The sequence below is a fragment of the Antedon mediterranea genome, chromosome 10 (genome assembly GCF_964355755.1).
Source record: "Antedon mediterranea chromosome 10, ecAntMedi1.1, whole genome shotgun sequence".
Taxonomy (NCBI): Eukaryota; Metazoa; Echinodermata; class Crinoidea; order Comatulida; family Antedonidae; genus Antedon; species Antedon mediterranea.
Genome location: NC_092679.1, coordinates 474284 through 499850, shown reverse-complemented (window position 1 = coordinate 499850; position 25567 = coordinate 474284). Strand labels below are relative to the sequence as shown.

Here is a 25567-nt window from a genome sequence, read left to right as displayed (position 1 = left end):
AAGCCCAAATGGCAGCTGGATAAACGCTAAAGTTGAATTATTTTTGCGTTATTTTTACAGTAGTCATAAGGAGGTTGAAATTGCTGACAGGTCAAAGGTTCATATTAGTTTGCTGCCCTCACATTCGGAGTTCATTTCTAAAATTCAGGGGATCATTGCCGGTTTTGAACATGCTGTTGGTAAGTGACTGTTACTAAGAAATTACCCCTGTAAACGGTTCAAACATTTTCAGTAAGAATTAGAGTTAAGATGCGCTTAAGTATGCTGCTTGTAGAAAGAATTAGAAGAAAGAAGTAGAGAGCTGACATGCTTCCTTACTAGATTCCTCAGTTTTGTTGATCGTAGGTCCAAGTGACGACCAATAACGAAGATGAATACATAGGTCGCAGGTCATCGTAAATCAGAAGCTGCTTATTAACTACGAGTCTGAAACTTTTTGGTTGTAAATCAATTCATTCTCATATAGTTAATAGGCCTAGTATTTTTTTTTCATTCAGGCCAAGTTCAAGCTTTACAACGTGAACCTCATCTAGCTGTATTCTGGCTCCCACCCTGTTATGACCTCAAGCTGTCCATAGATAAAGAAGAAGAGGACGCTCAGAGGGAACTAAGCCGTCCTTGGCCTGACTTAGAGCTGCTATTTGGAGAGGATCCAGATTATCAAAGGATGGTAGCTAACACACTTCAAATTGTGTCTGAAAATCTGGATGTTGTGACCGATTATGCTGAGGTTGGTTTTCAGGAAAGGAAGTTAAAGGTTACAAAAAACGTGTGATGTGCCCAAATATGGTAGTGATATACCCAAATATAGTAGTAATACGACATCATCATGTCCATATATGGGCACATCACATTTTGTTGTCATATAAAGTTTGATAGTGTAGACAGAGTTTTAGATGCTCTAAAAACAACAAAAAGCTGTTCATTGTTTTTTTAAATTTCAGGATTTTCAAGATTATTGTGAGATGGTTGAAAGGTCACGGCATATAGATGTTGAAAAATCAATGAAGCGTAAAGAATGGACAACAGATGAATTTCATCGAATTCTTGCATCACACTCCGAAATGGTAAATACATATAGTAGTTTTTTTAGTAAGAATAAAGCGCAATAGTCAGGTCATAGGTCACCAATCCTCTTAACACTCATTAAGATTTTCATTACCAATACAACTGTAATTATTTTTTCTGTGCATTGTTCTGGGTTGACCAACTAGCATAGGTGTTTAGAACCTATTTGGTCTTTCCTTGCCTTTTATATTTTGTTTTGTCTTTTTCTTTGTATTGTATATTGCAGAAATTGAATAAATAAATAAAAAAAAAAAACTTTCTTTCAGGACTTCCTGCCAATGAAGTGCTTCCACTTCTTAAAGAAAATGTAGTGAGCTTTAAGAAAGGAATGCCGGTGATCTCTTCCCTGAGGAATCCAGCTCTTAGATCCAGACATTGGAAAGAGATCCAGGACCTCATCGGCAGGAATATTCTCATTGAAAAGAACTTTTCGCTTGGAAAACTACTGGAATTGCAAGTAAGTACTAATAAAGCTCTGTCTACAATATCAAACTAGTTTGACAACAAAAGTGTGATGTGCCCAAATATGGTAGTGATATACCCAAATATGGTAGTGATATGACATCATCTGGGCACATCACATTTTTTGTCACATAAAGTTTGATAGTGTATGCAAGGCTTTGCACCCTCTCTCTCTTTTTGTTTTATTTATATTAATTCTTACATATTTGGTCTTAGACAAAGATTTGGAAGTCAAACTGATTTACAGTAGTAACACAAGAAATCATTGTCACATTATTTTTGCTTGCTTTTTACAGGTGTTTGAACATAAGGATCGTATCAATGATATTTCCACACAAGCCAGCAATGAAGCCACCTTGGAGGTGATGCTTAATAAGGTAATATAACTAGCTAATTTCTCACTCCTATGGCTGTTTGAAACAACTTTGTAGTGAAGTTGTAGCTCGGTGGTTAACATGCTTGCCTTCCAATCCCAGGGTCAAGGGTTCAATCCTGACCTACAGTAGTGCCAGGATTGTACTCCACTCCCTAAGCATCAAATGAGACTTAGTTTATAAGCACGATACATCCTGTAATTGGTGAGTTACTCGCTGTTGAATGCATATAAAATTAAATAAAAATGATTGTTAAGTTAAACACGTACTTCATTACTTTTCTATAATCTTCTCAGGTGATAGATCTTTGGCAAGGAACAGACTTTCGTCTTGTTCCACATGGAAGTAGGGATGTTGTTATCATCTCTGGAGCTGATGACATCACAATACAGCTTGAAGAGAGTCAAGTGACTGTAGCAACCATCAGAGGTTCAAGATATGTAACACCAATAAAGGTAACATCAAACTTTTTTTAATTCCTTCAACTTTTTATTTTGTTACTTAAATTTACTATAATATCAAAATTGTCAGATATTTTAAAAATATACTGTTGTAGTTTATGAAGTGCTATTGAATGGTTGTGTTTTATTTATTTTAATACTAAGTCAGTTTTAAACACATGCTGTTCATGTTATTAGTAATGTACTTTTGTATGTAGGCTTTAGTAGAAGAGTGGGACAGGAAGTTGAATGTATTTTCAAGAACTTTAGATGAATGGATGACATGCCAAAGGAATTGGCTTTATCTTGAACAGATCTTTAGCACTCCTGATATTCAAAGGTACTGTAAGCTTTAATAGCATGACATTGTTATACAAATAATGTATATGAGTCGCGCTCAGCGGTGGAATAAAAAAAATACCCTTAAAATATTACAATGTGTAATGTAATTTTCTAGCAAAAATATATCCTTGTGTTGTTTGTCTAATTTACTAACTTTACATTTTTTATTTTAATTGATTTTAATTTTTATTACAATACTTTGTGTTACAATGTTATACGGCCTCGTGGAAAAACATCTCCGTTGCAAAAATAAAGATTTGTTTATTATTATTATTATAATGTTTATGAATGGAATTAATAGAATAAGTTGAAAGATGGTCTATTTAAATATCTTGTTATTACAGACAACTGCCCAGTGAAGCTAAACTGTTTATTCAAGTTGACAAGAGTTGGAAAGAGGTTATGCGTCGTACAGAAGATCGACCCAACGCCCTCAGAGCAGCTACTGCGCCTGGTGTTCTTGAAATATTACAAACAAACAATTCTAATCTAGAAAAAATACAAAAATGCTTAGAGGTAATTATTGTTTTATTTATTTTTTAAAATTTCATCTTATTTATTTACTAAACTTCAATAATTGCTTGTATATGAATAGTATTCTAATTTATATCACTATTGTATTTCTTTTTTAGGATTACCTTGAAACAAAACGTTTAGTTTTTCCACGATTCTATTTTCTGAGCAACGATGAACTGCTTGATATTCTGGCTCAGAGTAAGAATCCTGATGCTGTTCAGGTCAGTGATATTTACTGGGAACACTCTTATTTAACATAACACAACATTAAAGATAGAAATTAATGAGTAAAGTCAATGATGTATTAAAACTGCTTTTTGTTATTTCTGGCTCAGAGTAAGAATCCTAATGCTGTTCAGGTCAGTGATATTTACTGGGAACACTCTTATTTAACATAACACAACATTAAAGATAGAAATTAATGAGTAAAGTCAATGATGTATTAAAATTGCTTTTTGTTATTTACAGCCACATCTTGTAAAATGTTTTGGAAACATCAAATCATTGGAGATTGTCTATGAGCCTAAGTTACCACCTACTGTAGCCACAATGATCTCAGCTGAAGGCGAGGCTGTTATCATGCCAAAGTATGTAATCCATTTTTTTAAATTGTACACAAAACCAATTGAAGCTAGTTACATTTTTTGAAAAAAGATTGGTCTCCCTTTGGACCCCTAATACAATATCACATATTATAATACAGTTTTTTGTACACGCAGGAATGTACGAGCTCGTGGACCTGTTGAACAATGGCTGGGTAGTGTTGAGTCTGGTATGTTTGACACTGTTAAAAGGTAAGAATAGATGTGAACTATTTTATTTATACTAAGACCATGTATTGGACATTAAAAAGAATAAAGAAATGCAAGTATCTCTTGTACAGGTTAAATATTGTTCACCTTCTCTTTGTTTTGAAACAGGAATCTTAAAGAAAGTATGCATAAATGGGGTGAAGTGTTTTCTGATTGGACTCTTGGACATCCTGGTCAAATTATTCTCACAGTGGTCAGTCTCTTTATTTGTATGTATTGAAAGAATTGTGAGTGATGTCCTTCTGAGACCCATCAACATTACCACCAGAGTCTCGTCTTTCTCTAGGTTTTAGTGTTTGATTAAACCACAATAATTTAGAGAGACTGTTTTCTGTAGAAATAGAAATTGTATGACATTTGTAATATTCAATAATCTAAGGTTCAATATTTTTAATCACATAATATCTAACTTTAGTAGTAGTGCGAGACTGTTTTCTATAGAAATTCTATGGCATTGTATTATTTATTAATTTAAGTTTAAATATCTTTAATCACATATATCTAACTTTAATATGTATTATTTATTTTTTGTAATAGGCTCAAATAATGTTTAATCGTTCTGTAGTAGCAAGTATGATGAAAAACGATCCAGGACCTAGCTTGCAAAACACATGTGATGACCTCATTACCAATCTGAACACGCTGGCAGGCTTAGTAACTCAGAATCTAGCCACACATCAAAGGATGAGTGTAGAGGCATTTATTACCATCTTAGTGCATTCCAGGGACATCCTCTTGAACTTAATACAGAATAAAGTTTTTACTGACAACAGCTTTGAATGGCAACGGTTTGTATTTTTTCCTTCTTTTTTCCTCGTTATTTTAAAAACATCAACCAACAGTAAACAAATAGCTACCAGTAATGCAAGGGTCATCATTCAAGACAGTAAACAACAAAACAAACAATAGCTACCAGTAATGCAAGGGTCATCATTCAAGACAGTAAACAACAAAACAAACAATAGCTGGGTATAAAGAATTTGGCATTGCATTCAACAAAAACTAAAAGTATATACTCTTAATAAACTATCTAGAAATATTGACATTCTTTTTTGATTCTCTGATGAAATGTTTGATTTTTACATTACATTTTCTTTTGTTAAACCTTATTACGTTTCATTGTTGTTATTGATGTTGTTCTTTCTGCTTTTGAAAGAAATAAACGTTTATTTTGATTGTTGATTTTTTTTATTCGATTAGAGGTACAGGTTTTTACTGTGGAATGTGCAACATTTGTTATATGAAAACCAATTTTTATTGTGTTAAAGGCAATTACGTTATGAGTGGGACGAACAACACAATTCCTGTCAGGTGCGTCAAGCCAATGCCAGCTTTCTTTATGGCTATGAATATCTGGGCTGTTCAGCAAGACTTGTCATCACGCCGCTAACAGATAGATGTTATCTGACATTGACTGGTGCACTCCATCTACATCTGGGAGGGTCACCTGCCGGTCCTGCTGGTACTGGTAAAACAGAGACGGTCAAAGACTTGGCTAAAGCTGTTGGAAAACATTGCCTTGTTTTCAACTGTTCTGAAGGCCTGGATTATAAGGTAAACAATGTAGTCAACTCTCCCAATACAGACACCATTGGGCTGACTAAATATGTCTGGTTTTCTGGAAAGTCTGGTATTCGAAATGTGTTCAATGGTAAAAACGAATTTGGGACATGTTTGTTGACTGTACTTTAATTATTTTACTATTGTTAATTTTATTGTAAGCTTTGTCCCGTGTGATTTTAAATGTTTTCCGGCACCAGGCTTGTGGTTACTATCTTACTATTTTCCTGGCCTCAAATATTTTGTTGTCAATATTTACTTTTTGTTCTTGTACTCTCATCATTTATATATTAGTAATTATTAAAAATATTGATTACCTTTCAGACACTTGGTAAATTTTTCTCTGGACTTGCTCAGTCTGGAAGTTGGTGTTGTTTTGATGAATTCAACAGAATTGATGTTGAGGTGTTATCTGTTGTTGCCCAGCAACTGCACAGTATAAAGACTGCCAAGGATGCCTCTGCTCTCAGGTTAGATTGCTGTTATTTTATTTAATTTTTTTTTAAATTAATTTCTGTGATTTATATATATATTTTTTAGTTTTTTTTTCTGTTTAGTTTTGACGTCCCTGACACAAGCATTTGCTTTCTAAATGACGCCACTATTATTTGGAAATATTATATGATTTATGACCTGTATTCTGCTAAATTGTGCTTGTAACAGTTATTTTCAACCAAGTATTTTGATATATAAATTTCAGGTTTATGTTTGAAGGGCGTGATACAAGACTAAACCATACATGTGGAGTATTTATTACAATGAATCCTGGGTAAGTGATGAAGTTACTTCATATACTATGCATGATAGATACATCTTTATATTTGTGGTTCACTTGGAATGCCATGAGATTAAACATATAACAAATGCAGTAAATCGAATGTCACTGGATTAAAAAGTATATAGGACGTAAATGAAATCAAATTTGATGTAATTTTATGAATTATTTTTAAGGTATGCAGGGCGTGTTGAGTTACCCGATAATCTGAAGTCACTCTTCCGCCAAGTTTCAATGATGGTTCTTGACTATACGCTGATTGCTGAGATCTTGCTTTTTGCTGGTGGCTTCACTACAGCTAAGTCACTGTCTAGTAAGATAGTGAACTTATATCAACTTGCGAGTAAACAGCTATCACAGCAGGTTAGTAGAGTTTAAACTTAATGATGACAGTGATGCTAAGAACAGATTTTGTTTTCTTTATTTTGTGTCTGAAGCTCTGTCTACACTATCAAACTATTTTGACAAAAAAAATGTGATGTGCCCAAATATGGTAGTGGTGTGCCCAAATATGGTAGTGATATGACATCATCATGTCCATATATGGGGACATCAAATTTGTGTTCACATAGTGTAGAGAAGGCTTTATATTGTATATGAAAGTTATTACTGTTGTACTTTTACAGGATCATTATGATTTTGGCATGCGGGCCATTAAGTCTGTTCTTGTGATGGCTGGGCAGAGGAAGCGTGGTATTCAAGCACAGTGAGTCATTGTTTGTGATTAAAAGTTTAATGGCTTACAGAGATTTGCTAATTTAATGTACTAATAATATGATTTGTTCTTGAGCTATGGAAGATTTTGTATTATTTTTTCCAAAATAAAATGAAAAATTATTAAATGTGTGACTAAACTGTAATTTTCAGAAAAGGAATAATATTGAATGAAGAAGAAGAATCTCATCTGTTGATTCATTCGTTATGTGATGCAAACCTTCCAAAGTTTATCGCTGAGGATGTGCCATTATTTGAAAACATTCTGGCAGATCTGTTTCCAGGAATTGATCCACCATCACCAGATTATGGCAACCTGGAGGTAAACACACAAACCTTATTATGTTAAGAAAGCATTTTTGTTCTGGAAAGAAATCTGCCTAAGTACAGTAGTTTTAACTTGTTGATTTATATTTTTTTTTCTTCTACCATTTATCTACAGTAGATCCTTTAGGTCACCCCACCTCAGAGACACCCTATTAGGAGGATGCATTTCCAGGAAATGAATGAGGGGAAATATGTTTTAAACAATCAATTTTAAACAATCATTATTCAGGAACACAACTATTAAAAGGACACTTTATTGTCTTCTTAGTGTTTTACCACTATATTATTATTAATTTTATTGTTTGTGTAACTTACAGAAAGCAATTTCTATGGCAGTGCATGACCTCAACGTTCAGCCTTGGCCAGCTCAGCTCACCAAAGTACAACAGCTATTTAGCCAACTTCAAGTACGTCATGGTGTAATGTTAGTAGGTCCTAGTGGAGGGGGTAAGACCATGGTACGGAACATCCTTCATAGAGCTTTGGTTCTTCTACCTACTTTACATGCCTATAAAGATGAACATGGCAAACAGTGTATTGTAAGTTGCTTTTTATTCTTTGAATTAATATTGATATTATTTACATTGATATATTACTATTATTGACATTTTATTTATTTTTTAAATATGTTTGTCTTTTGTTTTTTTACTTTTATTCATTTAAAATAAATATTTTTTTTGTAAAGAAAACTTATGGAAAGAAAGGCAGAGTAGAAACATCAGTGATAAATCCAAAATGCGTTGACATGGGTGAGTTGTACGGTGAGACAAATCCCAACACGCTAGAATGGAGTGATGGTCTGCTGCCCTCTATAATGCGGCACTTTTCCAAGGAAGCCATGGAGATGACGCATGTGGATGATAGTGACAGACCATCAACAATAGGTTCTACTTTGACGTCTGTTACAAGAGGTAAAAGTCCTAAGGTAAATAGATCTTTAACTAAATCTCTTATAGACCTAGCCTCGACTCCGGACCCAGCAAATGCTGAGCTCCTGAAACAAGTAAACAAGTAAATACTGTAATTTCTATACCAACCTACTATAAATTTGCTACCTTCCAAACTGAGCAATGCAGTCTGCTCTAAACAAGTATTTGACTACATATTGTATAGTGTATTGTATATGTTTTTTAAATTTCTATATATGTTTATTTTATATGTTTATATGAGGTCCCATTGCATATTCAGTTTAGGTTTACCATCTATAAAATAAAATAAATGTGTTAGTCTTACCTTGAAAAATTGCTGACCAGACAGTTCATCTTGGGATATTTTCTGAGTACATAAACATGACTATTTATTGAGGTTAAAAAAGTTTATAAACACATTGACTGAGAATGTTGTAGCAACAGAAGCAGAACATCTAATTTATATGGATTTGTTAAAACAGGAAAGCGTCAGCAGCTACCAGACTAGTAAGCCTACGAGTGTGATCTCAGATTCAACTATTGATGCCGATCAAGAAACAGTTAAAACCAGTGACCGCGAGAACGATATGAGTGACGAAACACCCCTTGACTGGCATTGGTTGGTTTTAGACGGCCCTGTTGACACCCTATGGGTTGAAAATTTGAACACAGTACTAGATGATAGTAAGTTGCTGTGCCTAGCTAGTGGTGAGAGGATTGGGATGTCCAAGGGCATGCGGCTGCTGTTTGAGGTGGATAATTTGTCTCAGGCTAGCCCCGCTACAATCAGTAGATGCGCTATGATATACATGGTATGTATTTAAACTTTTATGTAAATATTTGTGTCGTTTTGTTTCACTTAGTGAATAATATATAGATTGTATGGTTCATTCTTAAATTGCACATAAGTGTATGTTTTATCTTTGTAGGACCCTGTTGATTTAGGATGGAAACCATATGTCAAAACATGGCTATCAAAACTGCCCAAAGAGGTGAGTACAGTATGTCTATAATAGTTAATGACCATCATGCCCAGATGAGCACCCAGGGGCCCCAGAGGTTAAGAGGTCCCAGAGGATATAATCATCCCTAATGCAACTATCCAACGCTGGAGGAGTGAAGTGTTAAACAATGTCTCCTGCATTTTGCCACTGATCACACCTAAGTAAGTAACTAATCAAGTACAGTAACCAAGAATAGTAAATTTACATTTTCTTTATAGTTTCCTGAGAGTGGTAAGAAGCATCTCCAAGCTTTGTTTGAAAGAAGCGTTGATAGAGGACTTAACTTTCTGCATTCGGTTGCTAAGCAACAACATGTTCCTGCGACAGACATGAACATAGTCTGTATGTTGTGTCATTTGCTCTCGGCATTTATCAATTTTATGTCAAAAAATGGTGGATATGGCAAAAAAGGTAATGTAAAAAGGAGAGAAATTTATAAAATTAATATTTTCTTTTTTGATACATTTTGTCACAAATTCATTTTCCTAGTACATCAGTCACAAAGTGGAAATTACAATGCAGATATAGAGACCTAGACTAGGCTGGTAATTTAGTTTGGTACTGAACAGGCTGTATTGTTTGTTTTATTGTAGATTCCACTTTGAGAACTGGTGACAGTAGGCAGTCAATGCAATCAAGTCAGTCATCCAGACTTGGTTTCAGGAGGACTGGAAGAGGCAGTAAGCTAAACAGAAGTATTGCTGGTTCTGATGCTCTATCTGAAAACACTGGGTAAGCAGTGGCATTTATCTTCAAGATGTTATTGAATTATTTTTTCAATTTTCTCATCTTATGGTTTCAAATTAATTAATTAAATTTCAGTATATCACCGGGCGGTTTAGAATTAATGTGTTTATATATATTTATAAATTTATATATTATTATCTGTTTCACTTGCACTGATGAAGGGCTAGTGTTGCCCGAAAGCTCTGCTAACTTTTCTGGCTGTTTTACTTATCGTTTTGATATAGCTTTTTGCTTTTTTTTTGTATCTCCATTGAGATCCAGCCACTGATACCCACAGCATTGTCATTTTGTATCTCCGTTGAGATCCAGCCACTGATACCCACAGCATTGTCATTTTTTCAGTGCTTATTTTATTTGTATCTCCATTGAGATCCAGCCACTGATACCCACAGCATTGTCATTTTTTCAGTAATTTGCCTTTGGATTTATATATTTATATATATATACTTATTGTTGATGATTATTGTTTGCAAGCACCAAATAGATTTTTATTTTCTGTTTTGTGTTCCACAGCAAAGAATGGTATCTGAACAAGAATCCAGACCAGTTGCCCACGTTGTTGGGTAAACTCTTTGTTTTCTGTTTCACATGGGCGGTTGGCGGGAACTTGAAACGAGCAGATGACCCCGACGATGACGGAGGAATTAATCTAGGAACTAAAACATCAAGTCAAAAGGCAACTACTGATAGTGATATTGCTTATGACTTTGACGGACTTGTCAGGGATACTTTTGATATCGAACCACCGCTTGGTAAGTCAATGACTTCTTTTTACTTGGTTGTCATTTTCTTGATATTGGTTTTTAATTATGTTCATAAAATACAAATTGAACAAGCAAAAAAAAACTCCAGAAAACAAGAACACACATATTAAACTAATTTAAACTAAACTCAAACTAGTTTGAAAGAAAAGTGTCCAAATATGGTAGTGATATGACATTGTGACCATACATTACATTTTGTAGACAGAGCTTAAATACTCAGAAGGAGATTTTAATCTTAAGGTTTCCATTCTACTAGCACTTTGCGTCTTATGACTTTTTTAATATTGCTTTCTAGGAGTGCGTTTGCCTTCTGGTAGTAAAACCATCTTTAACTATTTTGTCAACATGGAAAATGGTAAGTTTGTGAGCTGGGATGTCCTAGTACCTAGCACCAAATCTTTGATCGACAAGGGAGTGGCACATGTGTCTATAGGTGAACAGATGGGGTTAACCGCCCAAATGAGCCAAAAAATGCAACTGGACGAGGGTGAGCTGGTGACCACAGTGGATACAATACGATATTCGTTCCTCGCAAGTCTTTTGTTACTCAATAAACATCCTGTGTTGATCACAGGTAAGCTTTATTTTAATGGAGTTATTAAAAAACTTCTATGGTAAGAGTTTTGAAAAAGATAACATATATTGAACATAAAAATATTGACAATAAAATGGAATAGTAAATGAAAAAATGAGTTGAAATGTGATATGAAATAAACATAAACAAGTGTAGTACAGTTCAATTCAATTTTATTAGCTACTGATGCCATCAATGACAAATGTCCACATAACCAGACAATTTAATATCATTCTGGAGGTCAGAAAAGTAGTTGATATTGGTCTTATAGGTGAGAGAGAGTGAATAAGAAAGGGTAGAATGGGGAAAGCGGAAAGGAATAGAATCAGAGAGAGTTCAGTTAAGAGTTCCTCAAATAATCATAATTGATATTGACTTTGTTTAACTTTTTATATGCAGGTGATTCTGGTGTGGGGAAATCAGCTGTAGTAAGTCACATATTGGAGCATTTGGCCAGACCACATGGTGCTTCAACTGAGCACGGCACAATCCTTGGAGAGGTGCTTCAGTACTCAGAAAGAGGCACCAGTGTTCTGTCCAACATTGCTTCACTCACATCTGGATTCATTGGAGATAACGACGTTGAAATAGGTAAACATTTGATCATTTACATTTTATTTTTTATATCAAATTTAATATTATTTGTTGGATCACTATCCAAATTATGTTTGTTTGAAATATCAAACTGAAATTAATATGTATTATTATTTATATTATATAAGTTATTACTTTTTCTCAAAGCTGTCGGGAGTGTCATACATGTTTGGTAAAAACCAGTACAGTAGAACTTCTTTTATGGAGACATCTTTTGAACTCAACCTTTGAAAAAGGGTCTTCCCTGAAAAAGAACTTAAACCATCTATTACCCCTTCATTGTTTTTATGGATAAGTGGCCCCTTAGTAGACAAGTCTCCTGAATAGAGGTGTCCCAAAGAAGAGCTTAAACCATCTATTACCCCTTCATTGTTTTTATGGATAAGTGGCCCCTTAGTAGACAAGTCTCCAGAATAGAGGTGTCCCAAAGAAGAGCTTCTACTGTGTTACTAATACTAAATTGAGTTAACTTTAGCTATATAGATATGTTTGCATTTATTGTGTTATAACTGCTTCTAAAGTCGTACAAACATTTTTTTTTTGCTTTTCTCTTAATTAAAAAAGTCTAAGCATTGTCTAGAATTGTACACAAATAGTCTGAAACAAAGTGCATTTTTTTCACACAGTTTTATTGTGTTTTTAATGTTGCCTTTTTTAGACGTTAATAAAAGCTTTGGAGAAATTTAGGGTCAGAAACTTTTAATCGCTTTCTGCAACTTCTTATCTTTTAAGTGTTTAAAATTTCTATTAATTTCACTAAGCAATGTTTTTTCTCCTACATGCATTAATTGTTTACAATAACAACAACAATTTTTTAAATCTGTAATTTTTGTTTACTTACTGTCATATTGTAGGTGATGCACAATTAAAATCTTTGTTAGAAGGAACAAATCGCAAAACTATTGAAGCGGTAGTGTCCACCACATTGCAACTAAGTGCTCAGACTAAGGCAGACCGAATCCAAGCTCAAATACAACACAAATTAATTAAAAAGGGCAAAAATACAATGGTTGGACCAAGAGGAAAAACCGTAAGTCAGAGCAACATTTAAGTTCCATACATGACTGTTGTGCCATTGTTATTATCATGATAACTTTCTTTTACTGGTAACCTAATTGTTGTACTTCACAGCTGATTGTGTTTGTGGATGACCTTAATTTACCAGCTCCAGAAAAATTTGGTGCTCAGCCTCCTCTTGAACTTATTCGTCAGTTCCTGGAATTTGGTGGATTTTATGATACCAAGAAGCTTCTCTGGAAGGTAAGTAATTGTCTTTCCTTTACCCAACTGTCCAATTCTGTAATTTGAAACAGAACACTAAAACAAAGAGAGCCTTTAATGGATACAGGTATGACCTAAAGTTTACCAGCAAAATAATTTTGGCCTCTTTAGTCTGCACTCTCATTTTTACTGTAAAATTTAAGCTTTGTTCTATTATCTGTTAACATTTTTGAAACAATTACAAAAAATCATCCATTCTTCCTTACATGTATAACTGTATTTTGTTAATTATTAATGTGTTTTTGTAGGATATACTTGATGTTACACTTGTTGGTGCTTGTGCTCCGCCTGGGGGCGGTAGACAGATGATCAGTCCTCGATTACTCAAGTACTTCTCAATGCTTAGCCTACCACAGCCTTCTATTAAGTCCCTTCAACACATCTACCAGGTTCAACTCGGTAGATTTCTTGAGAACCAAGATTTCATTCCAGATGTAAAGGAGTTACTAACACCATTAGTGTCGGCATCCATTGCTATCTACTATAAGATGTCATTGAACTTGTTACCAACACCAACTAAAACTCACTATACCTTCAACTTAAGGGATCTATCAAAGGTATTATAGACTATACTCATACTTGTACTATTGAGGTGTGTGGTCTGATAATAATTAGAAAAGGCTTGGTCATTGTTGAAGAAATTCTTTTGAGTGTAATTAAGAGCATGTGTATTGACATAAATTCTTATTTCTAGGTAATTCAAGGGTTGTTGCAGGCAGACAAGACCGTGGTCACTTCAATAGAGTCTGCTGGTCAGTTACTTGCTCATGAGTCCACCAGAGTATTCCATGATCGGTTGATGGACGCTGATGACCGTATGATGTTCTTCAGCTTTTTGGCAGATGACCTTCACAATCACTTTAAAGTAGGTATAGAATCAAACAAATGTTTGATATTATCAATCAAATATCAATAAAACAAGTATAATTACCATCCCTTTTTTCTAACAGCTTAAGTGGTCAGCAGAACAGCTGTATACCAAACCTTTCATGTTTGGTGATTTCATGGACGTCAATGCCCCCTCAGCTGAGCGGATTTATCGTGGAATGCCTGATCCAAGCCGGACAGTACAAGTACTGGAAGATTACTTAGTGAGGATGAATTATGGGAACTCACAGGTAAAAAGAAGTAGTACATCATAATCAACATTAATCTGATCATTGTCATCATTATCATCTCTAAATCAAGATCATATATTATCCTTGTATCTACTTATTCTTAACAATCTAGATTGTCTGTTTAGTTGTTATAATTTATATCTAAAACCAAAACAATGGCAGATACTATTTTGGCATACAAGATGTCTTTGACATTCTTTATATAATTATTCATTCATATATTTTCAGGGAACCCAAATAGTGTTTTTTAAAGAAGCAGTAGAACACATCGTAAGAGCAGCCAGAGTGTTTCGCCAGCCAGGTGGTCACATGCTGTTAGTTGGCATGGATGGTACAGGGAAATCAACAACTGTTCAGTTAGCCTGTCTTATCTCTGGTTGTGAACTGTTCCGTCTCAACCTTACCCGTACATACAATATTAATGATTACAAGGATGATTTGAAGAAAGGGTTTTTAAAAGCTGGAGTCCAGGGATTGAATACCGTCTTCTTGATGACAGACAGTGATATTGTCATGGTAACTACTTGATTTCTACATCCTCAAATCATACAAGAATTCATTCATTTAATGTGTTCAGCTATTCATTTAAATGCAATGCATTTTTTTTTATTTTTGTAGGAAGCCTTCTTAGAAGACATCAGTAGCATCTTGAATTCTGGTGAGGTTCCAGATCTCTTTGATAATGATGATTTGGAGTCCATATCAATGGACTTGAAAAGACTCGCAGCCGAGGCAGAAATACCAGACACCAGGGAAGCAGTGTACCAGTTTTTTATTCAGGTAATAACTAAACATTAATTTATAGGAATGTGGGTAATACTTAGTACTTACTTAGTACTTGCTGGTTGTCCTCTTGAATAATTCACAAGGAAGTCTGACAAAGAGACCTTAGGGAGTGGCTTAATAATACATTAATTAATAGTTGTTTGTTCTTCCTTTTATGTGATTTTTATCTGGATTTTTTTTTTATTTACCAATTTTAATGTTCAAATTCAATTTGTTATTACCAGTTGCAATAAAATGAATACATTTGTATGTGGCAATGACTATACATCCAGTTTCAAATTTTTAACCAAAATATCATTGAATTTGAATACATAAAACTGTCTCTACTTCATAACAGCGTGTGAGACGTAACCTGCATGTAGTGATTGCTACCAGCCCTGCTGGCAACACTTTCCGTCAAAGGTGCAGGATGTACCCATCCCTCATCAACTGCTGTACTTTGGATTGGTTTGACCAATGGGGTGAAGATGCCATGTTGAAGGTCGCTCAAGTATATCTGAGTCAAATTCAGTTTGAGGGCATCAATGCACTGCAAGATATTGCAGTAAGTATACTGACATTGTACTTTGTTCTTCAATACTTCTATCAATGAATTTTGAGCAGGAATGTTAAATAAAATCTAGTATCATTCAGAAAATTACCTCACATGATAATATTGAACTTGAAGTATATTCTCTCTTCTCTCATTTAAGAAAGTTTTATGTAATGTAAGATTGTAAATTATGTTTTTCTTTTCAGATTTTGAAAGACAGCATAGCAAAGGTGTGTGTTGACATTCATCAGGATGTAGAAAAGAAGGCAAACCAGTTTAAACTGGAACTAAACCGTCATTTCTATACAACACCAAGTAGCTACCTAGATCTTGTACAACTTTACACTAAAACACTGAAAGAAACTAAACAAAAGTTTCTGGATAACAAGTAAGTGTTCTTTTCACAATTAAATGTATGATGTTACCGCAAACATATTGATTCCGCCATGCAAACCTTCAAACTTTTTTTTGGTTATTATCTATTTGATATTTAGACATAGGCTATCAGTGGGGCTGTATAAGCTGTCTGAAGCTAATAAATTGGTGGACACCATGCAAGAAGAGCTTGTCACATTAGGCCCTAAGATTGAAGAGAAAGCAAAGGTAAACAAAGAAAAACAATTATTTTAATTATTAATAGGGAGCATTCTATTTGCGACCAATGACCAAACTATGTCATGGTAATTCATTTTGTGCATGCGGAGACATTAGGACGTGTATCTTTGCTCCTCACCTCGACACAGGTTTGATCTAGGCTGGTCGTCGATCATCTCAAATTGAAATCTCCCTATTAACTTCAGTTTATGATTTGTACTATATTTTTACCTCTCTCTCACTAGGATACAGAGGTGTTATTGAAACAGTTGAAGGTGGACCAGGCTGCTGTTGACCAAGTTAGAGAAATCGTTGTCAAGGAAGAGACAGTGATGAAACATGAAACTCAGATGGTGCAAGATTACGCTGATGTAAGTCAATAAACTTTTGCTTTAGCTGTTAACTTTGTGATTCCATCCAGTCATAGTTTGCATGTATGTTTATATATTTTGTATCTGGCCAGTGTTTGCCCTACTACTCTGACGGAATTTTGTTTTATACGAAGTACATTGAGAATACTAGTAATTCTTTTGTCGGGCTTGAACCCATGACCTCCAGATCACTAGCCTGGCGTTCTTCTTGCGTATTGTATCTATTATACTGTATATTGTTAATTTCAAAATCTTTACTATTGTATACACTTTTCATTTCACTGATTGTGCCAATATTAAATTAAATTTAATCAAAAATACAATTTTAATTATTTTCAGGAAGCTCAAAGGGACTTGGAATCCGTCATCCCAGCTCTTCAAGAAGCTGTCACAGCCCTCGATTCATTAGATAAATCGGACATCTCTGAGATTCGAGTGTACACCAATCCACCTGATCTGGTGATGCATGTGATGGGTGCAGTGTGTGTTCTGATGAAGCATAAACCTGAGTGGAGTACTGCTAAACTGCTACTGGCGGATCAGGGATTCCTTAAAAAACTTGTCAATTATGATAAAAGTGTAGTGACTGATAAGGTAAAGCTCTGTCTACACTATTAAACTGTATGTGACAAACAATGTGATGTGTCCATATATGGACACGATGATGTCATATCATTACCATATTTGGGCACATCACACTTTTTTTATCTAACTAGTTTGATAGTGTAGACAGAGCTAGTAGTGAATCAAATGCAAGACTTTAAAATAAATACTGAAATCTATTGTTCTATTCATTACACACTTGTTTCTAGATATTTGCTAGATTGAAAAAATTCACATCAATGCCAAACTTTGAACCCGAGAAAGTCGGTCAGGTGTCACATGCTTGTAAATCCATCTGTCAGTGGGTGTTAGCGTTGCAACATTACCTGGACGTTTGCAAGGTAAAACAATCATTGGTCTTATTATTATTATATTATATTATTATCATCTTTTTCATCATTGTCATCACGTTATAATTATTTTCATCTACATTTCTGATTTCTTCATCATTCATTTTAATCATTTTTATCATAATCGTCATAATCATCTTCCTTAAAGGAATTACTGACTCATTGAGTCATAGTGGTTTGCTTTTGTTTTTCCTCACCTGTTTTTATTTGTTTTTTTTTTATCAAATAAATAAATGATATATTGATTTCATTGTTGCATATCTTTTTGCATTCCTTTTCAGATGGTAAAACCAAAGCAACGACGAGTGGAAGAAGCCAAAGAAGCTCTGGCACTTGCACAGGATAGCCTTAAAAAGAAACAAGACAGCCTAGCTCAGGTTTGTATACATGATTGATTGCCTGTGTCATCAGGCCGAATGTGGCTTGTGGTCAGTGACCTGTGACAGGGTCGAGGAGCTGTTAGAAAAGTATAAGTTTAGTAATTTAAACAGTAGTGAGAGAGTAACTTGTACACGGAATGCATATAACCTGTCAGAATAACTTTCAGATTGAAAAGCACCTTGATGATCTCCAGAAACAATACGATGATAGTGTACATCAGCGAGAAATGCTACAAGAACGGAAAGTACTAACAACTCTCCGACTACAGAGGGCGTCTGTCTTGCTTACTGCTCTAGCCGATGAAAAGGTACGATGTTGTTCACTTCCTATACTGAATGTTTACAAGTATTGTTTTGGCAACATAAGACAAAACTGCTATGTATTAAGTTTACTTTTTATTGTTAGGTTCGATGGGCAGAATCTATGGATAACTTGAATTTCCGATTAGAAGGAATTGTTGGTGATACGCTTATCTCTACCGCGTACATCATCTACCTTGGGGTATTTACTGCCCCCTATAGACGAGAAATGGGCAATTATTGGTACTCGTTGTGTCGTAGGGAAGACATTCCAATCTCACAGCAGTTTTCACTGATTGAAACCCTAACAGAGGCCAATGTGGTAAGAATGATTTTTGTTGTTACCTTATATGGAACATTAATCCAAATGTTTGTGTATTTTCCTAGTAGTGATTGCTTATTTAATGAAATGCTTTGGATAGAAAATCGTCTCTTAATGGTGTTTAATAATTCACGAAAGGAGGAGCCTATCTTTTCAGTCTTTGTTACAAATTGTTTAAGTAATTCCGGTCACCCTTTGGTGCTTTGTATTTTGTTTACTTGTTTGTTCTTGAAAAACCAATTTTCTTTTTGTCATTTAAATAAATTAAAGTTATAAAGTAAACATCTCTTAAGTTGAATGGAATTTGTTTATGAAATGAAAATAATATAATTGTGTGTTCAATCATCTAAGGTTCAACAATGGCACAATGAAGGACTACCAAGAGACAGGCACTCTGAGGAGAATGCTATGTTTGTGAAGTTTGGACATCGATGGCCACTGCTTATTGACCCCCAAGGACAAGGAGCTAGGTACAGTCAGCTGCTGCCAACCCCTTTATGCTTTACAACTATTTTAAAACAGTTTTCGTTGTTACTGTGAAGTGCTCAGAAGCTTTGTGCATTTTAAGCGCTATATAAGATCGACGTATTAGTTTGGTTGTCAGAGTCTGTAAATGTAATTTGAAAATATGTATGTGTAAAAGATCTATATTTTAAATATTTTTACAAAAATTTTACATTTTAGGTGGATTACAGAGATGGAAGGAAGCCGATTGAGAAGAATTCAAATGACGGATCCAAACTATATGAGGGCAATTGAACGAGCAGTGCAGATAGGAGAGCCAGTTTTATTGGAGGTATAATTTGTTTCCTTATTAATATAATTAGTTGGCACAATAAAAACAACACTTCAATAAAAAGCAACACAAATAATACTGACTTTTCTTGAAGGAAATTGGCGAGAGCTTAGATCCCGCTTTGGCACCCATCTTAATGAAACAGCTTTTCAAACAAGGAGGACAAGATGTTATTAAAATGGGAGATACAGAAATTGAATATAATCATAATTTCAGGTAATCTAATTTTACATGATGATGTCTCTGTAGGCACTTTGCAATGAATTGATTGAAAGCAAACTGTTTTACACTACAGTACATCTGTGGATTCAAAGTTTTCAAACTGTACTGTTAAGAAACTTTTGAGGATTTAGAAAGGCATATTATGTAATACTGTTGTTTTTAAATAACCTTTCTATCCCATCATATTATGAGTTTATATTGTTTTATTTTCTTACAGGTTGTACATGTGTTGTGGTCTTCCAAATCCTCATTTCTTGCCAGCAGTCTGCATAAAGGTTGGCCTGATCAACTTCACTGTTACCTTTGAAGGATTGCAAGATCAGCTGCTTTCAACTGTTGTGCTACAGGTAACCTTCTTAATCCAACTAAAATTGTTAATTTATTGAACTAATTCACAGCTCTAAAGCTCAAACTTTATGTGACAAAAAATATGTGATATGCCCATATATGGACATGATGATGCCATAACACTACCATTATGGGCATATCACTACCATATGTGAGCATATCACTACCATTTTAGGCACATCGCACTTTTTTGTCAAACTAGGTTGATAGTGTAGACAGAGCTTTTCAAATCATTAACCATGAACGAAAACTCCTTGTGGGGTGCCAATTGTGTCAACATGATTTTTATTTTGTTATGGTTATTATTTGATTTGTTTCACTAGGAACAACCTGTACTTGAAAGACAAAGAAGTGAATTACTAGAAAGCATTGCTAATGATATTAAACAATTGAGAGACCTCGAAGACCGATCACTTAGCCTTTTACAGAAGTCGCAAGGTAAAGATTTGCTTTCAAGTAAAGCTGTAAATATCTACCTTCCAATAGCAATCAGATGTTGTTTTATATTTTTATAATTGGTTATCCGCACTTGTTTTGTAGTTTGACCTTGACCGATTGTGTCGAAAAATAATTTAAAATTGAAAATTTAGGAAGTTTAAGTTTAGTTTATTCACACAAAGTAAGATTCTGAAATAATTGTGTCTGAATCCAATAAGCCCAAAGATCCTTAACACTGGATATACCAAGGAGGAATAAATAATTACACAATGTTATCAAAATTTCTGTAAACATAGGTCACATTCTTGATGATCAGGATCTTGTGGAAACTCTTGAAAAGAGCAAAACAATGTCTGAAGAAATTCATCAACGTCTCCTGCAGTCAGAGGTCACACAGAAGGAACTGGATTATGCTAGAAAAAAGTACATTTCAGTAAGGAATTATTTATTATTTGCTATTTAGTTTATTTGATATTAAAAGGAAGGTTTTTGTTTACAATGACCTACGACCTCAGTATGCATATTGTGTTTTTGTTGTCATCTTGACTAGAATCTGCTAAAACTGTTGAGGAATCATTTTAGGATGCACATCTCAATGTCCTGCATGTGGTGCAAAGTTATTTAACACGATGTAACTAGTTTTTACGTCCTGGGTCATCACATATCGAAAGGTCACTGTTGTCAAACCACTTTTGAATTTGAAATTCATTTGTTTGAGATGTGTTGCAAAGTTATATAGTCTGTTAATCTTTTTTAGAAAAACTCTTTGTTTGGTAATCAAAATTGTTTATATGTGTACAGGTTGCAACCAGAGGTGCCATTCTTTACTTTGTATTGGCAGATCTTTCCAGTATAGATGTTATGTACCAGTTCTCACTACCATGGTTCCAAGAGATGTTCCGTACTTGCATTTGTCAAATCAAGTCTCAGACCTCAAGCAGACCATCCAGTGCTAGCAAGCAACATCTTGCTGGTCGTCTTAGACCTTCCAGCGCCAGAAGTAGTCCAGATTTGTCAAGAAACCTGGCGGAGAGGTTTCAATCTGATGAAAGAAGTGACCTGGATTTAGTAAAGCATCTGCAGAACATGGTGTCTCATCTCACTAACAGTATCTATAGGTAACTTGTGAAGTATCTTATTTTTATTTTATTTCTTTCTTTATTATACTATGTGACCTCTTCAGTACAGGACCATTTTCATAACAGTGGACCCAGTATACAACTAACAATCAATAAAAATCCACCCACACCACAGCATTCCAAGACTTAAGCTCTGTCTATACTATCAAAGTTTATTTGAAAACATATATATATGGACATGATGATGTCATATAACTACAGTACCATACAGTATTTCAGCATATCACTACTATATTTGGGCACATCACACTTTTTTTGTCAAACTAGTTTGATAGTGTAGACATAGCTTTAGGATCTTGACAGTTTTTAACCAAAACCAAGACAAATTGTGCAACCTTTGTTTTTCTTCAGAGTTGTCTCAAAAGCATTGTTTGTGAAACATCAACTCGTCTTCTCATTCCTGCTGTGTACCAGTATCAAACGAGTTGCAACTTGGACCAGACAAGAGGACCCAGTTGATCATGACATCACTGACACGGAATGGCAGGCTTTCCTGCAGACCAATGTTCTAGCAGAGTTGACCTCTGCAGAACAACTTCAGAAACATGATGGTAATGTATTAACAAATCCTTTCAGATAAAATGAAATAGTGTAGATGTAAAATTTGTTTCGGTTTATTTACTGTTTTACATTTTACATTAAATTTTTTGTTTCAAGGTATGACAGCTATGCAAAGACTAGAAGCCGAATCTGGTGTTAATAGAGCACCGTCTTCTCGTGTATCATCCGCATCATCTGTACGCAGTACGGTTAGCGTAACAGGTCATGTAACATCCAAACCTCCTCGGTGGATCTCTGAGAGTGGATGGAAGCAGTGCCAGTACCTATCAATGGTACTGAAAGGTTTCAGAGGCTTGTGTCATAGTATTATAAATAACGTGAAGCAATGGGAGATGTTTGTACTTTCACTGGATCCATTCTATCTAATAGATCAACCTGCTGCTACTTCAGGTAATATTACCTACAAAAAACATTTATTTGCCAGGGCAGTTTTTCATGAAGATTCTGTCAAAAATTATTTCTATGTAAGATTTGTGGTGTGCTATCAAAAATATTCTTGAAGCTACCGGGTATGCTTTCACATACTGTACATCAAAAAGATTGACTGACTGAAATTTTATTTTATTTCTGTATATCTAGAAGAGTCAACCTTCTTTCACTGGGAGAATCTGAAATTATTTGAGCGCTTAATTCTTATAAAAGTTCTTCGACCTGAATGTCAGATAACAAGTGCGAAAAGTTACATCAAAGAACTAATGGGTGCAGAATACTTAGCAAGAGGTGGTCTTGATCTGAAAGAGGTCTTTGAAGAATCCAGCGCCAAGCAGCCACTTATATTCATTCTATCATCAGGTGTTTATTTCTTTTATTCATTCTATCATCAGGTGTTTATTTCTTTTATTTTTATTACGTGATGTTTTTTGTTTACTTATATTTGTATACAATACTGTAGATGGAGAAACTGCAATCAATTATTAAAAATTATTGCCACATAAGACAAAAAATAAAACGAATGCTCCTCAATTACTTCTCTTTTTGCTTGTAGGTGTTGATCCAACTGTAGAACTAATGCGCTTTGCAAAGGAACTACGTGGAAGCACATTACACTTGGATATGATCTCACTTGGTCGAGGCCAAGGACCCAAAGCAGAGGAACTAATTGCCAAAGCACAGATTCTGAAAGGTCGTTGGGTGTTTCTGCAGAACTGCCATCTTGCTGCCTCCTTCATGCCAAGACTTCAGGCAATTGTTGAAGGGTAAGGGACTTCCTTTATTTTATAACGTCTATGACTCAGTCTTTTTCTTAAGCTTTTTCTTTTCACTTCTTCATCTTTCATTCATCAGCTTGTACAGCTTGCGACATAGCGCATTTTTCACTTCTTCATCTTTCATCATCATCATCATAAAGGCTGTACAGCTTGCGACATAGCGCATTTTTCACTTCTTCATCTTTCATCATCATCATCATAAAGGCTGTACAGCTTGCGACATAGCGCATTTTTCACTTCTTCATCTTTCATCATCATCATCATAAAGGCTGTACAGCTTGCGACATAGCGCACTTTTCACTTCTTCATCTTTCATCATCATCATAAAGGCTGTACAGCTTGCGACATAGCGCATTTTTCACTTCTTCATCTTTCATCATCATCATAAAGGCTGTACAGCTTGCGACATAGCGCACTTTTCACTTCTTCATCTTTCATCATCATCATAAAGGCTGTACAGCTTGCGACATAGCGCATTTTTCACTTCTTCATCTTTCATCATCATCATAAAGGCTGTACAGCTTGCGACATGGCGCATTTTTCCAATCACAGTGATTGGGCAGCGTGTACATAGACTTTTTTTTTTCGTATCATTTTCTATAATTTTTATCGATGTGGTTTTGGGTCATCCTCTTGGTCTCTTGACTTTTCTCATTTATTCGGATAGAGCTCATTGCGCTTGGTTTTCAGAATCTAGACAATAAAAGTGTCCATACCATGTCAAGCGTCTTCTCTTTATCACTCTGCGCCACCTTTCACATAAATACATCATGTATTTACTTATATTCATATTTAATTTTAGTTGTATTTCTCTTTCAGATTTAACAAACCACATGCCGATCTTGATCCACAATTCCGTCTTTGGCTCAGTTCCAAGCCAGACTCATCTTTTCCTCTTCCAATCCTACAACTTGGTACAAAGGTGAATTTAATTAAGTTATTTAATTAAACTTAAATGCAAGGAGTATTTTTATTTTTACATAACATCCAATAAACTTATACTTATACATCCAATAAACTTATACTTATACATCCAATAAGCCTACCTAACCAATACTCACGCTCTCAGGTGTCATCTGACGCATAATGATCTCAAGCTCTCTGGTTGTATAGTCTGTGTCTGTGACTACACTAAAGTCACTAATTTAAACTTCTACATAATTAATCTTTTAGATGACAGTGGAGTCTCCACATGGTTTGAAAGGCAACCTTCAACGATCCCTCACCACCAGTTTGAATGAGACTCTTTGGGAGACTGGTAGCTCAAACAAAAACTGGAAGAATCTCCTCTTTGGTTTATGCTTCTTTAATGCTGTTGTTCATGAAAGGAAGAAGTATGGCACTCTTGGTTGGAATATTCCTTATGAGTTTACTTTATCTGACTTGCATGTAAGTGATCAATTTCCATTTTTACATGCAACAGCAAAATACTTTCATTACATCACTGAATTGCTTACAAAATAATAATAATAAAAATATAAATATTAAATTGTTCGTTTTGTTTATATATTTAGGCCAATTGCCAAGGATAACCATAAGCGAATTCATTCACTATTCTTTAAAGGTGGTAATCCTGTTCACAAGGCAAACATACACAAGATGCTCTACATAAACAAAGTCTTATTATAAGTCTTTGGGAGTGGAGTTGTAATTTATCATTAGACATGACAGGACTTGAACCCAGGACCATTGGATTGGTAGCAAACCATCATAACCACCAAGACACAACTCCACTCCGAGAGAAATTACAATAATATGAAACGAATCCACTTTCTGAGCTAGTCATCAAAGGAAATCTTTTATACAGGATAATGAAGTTATTTGAATTGAACATGTTAACCATCATTGTTTTCAGGTTTCTATCCAAGTTCTGCAAATGTTGTTATCAAGAGAGGGAGACATTCCTTGGCCAGCGTTGGAGTATCAGATCGGAGAGGTTGGTTATGGAGGAAGGGTCACAGACAACTGGGATAGAAGGTGTTTAGGAAGCATTCTCAAAAAGTACTTCTGCCAGGAAGCTCTTGAGCCAGACTACTTCTACTCCTCTGATAGCAAAGTAAATAAAATTCAACTTTCATCTAAGGCTCTGTCTACACTATTAAATTTTTTTGTCAAAAAAAGTGTGATGTGCCCAAATATGGTATGATATGAGTGTTGAAGGCCTCATGCACCCTAATTAAACAACGTTTTATAAAAAAACAAATGAAATCATATTTTTGTGTTGCATAAATTTTGAT

At 34.8% G+C, this 25567-nt stretch overlaps 1 protein-coding gene across 1 annotated transcript in view; it reads left to right on the top strand.

Annotated features, from left to right (window-relative positions):
• The window catches only part of LOC140060873 (dynein axonemal heavy chain 6-like), a 37576-nt gene that overhangs the window by 6686 nt on the left and 5323 nt on the right, over positions 1-25567 (top strand). The window contains exons 15-72 of the mRNA XM_072107232.1: positions 61-179; positions 498-730; positions 945-1067; positions 1313-1525; positions 1827-1907; positions 2201-2359; positions 2563-2684; positions 3031-3202; positions 3319-3423; positions 3671-3789; positions 3922-3996; positions 4123-4207; positions 4552-4802; positions 5283-5568; positions 5899-6044; positions 6275-6343; positions 6526-6712; positions 6976-7055; positions 7217-7385; positions 7708-7929; positions 8076-8315; positions 8781-9110; positions 9228-9290; positions 9521-9713; positions 9896-10034; positions 10563-10801; positions 11109-11387; positions 11787-11978; positions 12836-13011; positions 13113-13241; positions 13511-13819; positions 13957-14127; positions 14213-14380; positions 14609-14896; positions 14999-15160; positions 15504-15710; positions 15905-16086; positions 16193-16301; positions 16538-16663; positions 17003-17257; positions 17476-17607; positions 17898-17993; positions 18164-18304; positions 18403-18618; positions 18970-19088; positions 19303-19414; positions 19509-19630; positions 19854-19983; positions 20308-20422; positions 20719-20855; positions 21224-21540; positions 21913-22112; positions 22219-22512; positions 22702-22914; positions 23108-23318; positions 24150-24252; positions 24504-24719; positions 25186-25386. Coding sequence (XP_071963333.1) covers positions 61-179; positions 498-730; positions 945-1067; positions 1313-1525; positions 1827-1907; positions 2201-2359; positions 2563-2684; positions 3031-3202; positions 3319-3423; positions 3671-3789; positions 3922-3996; positions 4123-4207; positions 4552-4802; positions 5283-5568; positions 5899-6044; positions 6275-6343; positions 6526-6712; positions 6976-7055; positions 7217-7385; positions 7708-7929; positions 8076-8315; positions 8781-9110; positions 9228-9290; positions 9521-9713; positions 9896-10034; positions 10563-10801; positions 11109-11387; positions 11787-11978; positions 12836-13011; positions 13113-13241; positions 13511-13819; positions 13957-14127; positions 14213-14380; positions 14609-14896; positions 14999-15160; positions 15504-15710; positions 15905-16086; positions 16193-16301; positions 16538-16663; positions 17003-17257; positions 17476-17607; positions 17898-17993; positions 18164-18304; positions 18403-18618; positions 18970-19088; positions 19303-19414; positions 19509-19630; positions 19854-19983; positions 20308-20422; positions 20719-20855; positions 21224-21540; positions 21913-22112; positions 22219-22512; positions 22702-22914; positions 23108-23318; positions 24150-24252; positions 24504-24719; positions 25186-25386 — 10048 coding nt within the window. The remainder of the gene's footprint in view (positions 1-60; positions 180-497; positions 731-944; positions 1068-1312; positions 1526-1826; positions 1908-2200; positions 2360-2562; positions 2685-3030; positions 3203-3318; positions 3424-3670; positions 3790-3921; positions 3997-4122; positions 4208-4551; positions 4803-5282; positions 5569-5898; positions 6045-6274; positions 6344-6525; positions 6713-6975; positions 7056-7216; positions 7386-7707; positions 7930-8075; positions 8316-8780; positions 9111-9227; positions 9291-9520; positions 9714-9895; positions 10035-10562; positions 10802-11108; positions 11388-11786; positions 11979-12835; positions 13012-13112; positions 13242-13510; positions 13820-13956; positions 14128-14212; positions 14381-14608; positions 14897-14998; positions 15161-15503; positions 15711-15904; positions 16087-16192; positions 16302-16537; positions 16664-17002; positions 17258-17475; positions 17608-17897; positions 17994-18163; positions 18305-18402; positions 18619-18969; positions 19089-19302; positions 19415-19508; positions 19631-19853; positions 19984-20307; positions 20423-20718; positions 20856-21223; positions 21541-21912; positions 22113-22218; positions 22513-22701; positions 22915-23107; positions 23319-24149; positions 24253-24503; positions 24720-25185; positions 25387-25567) is intronic.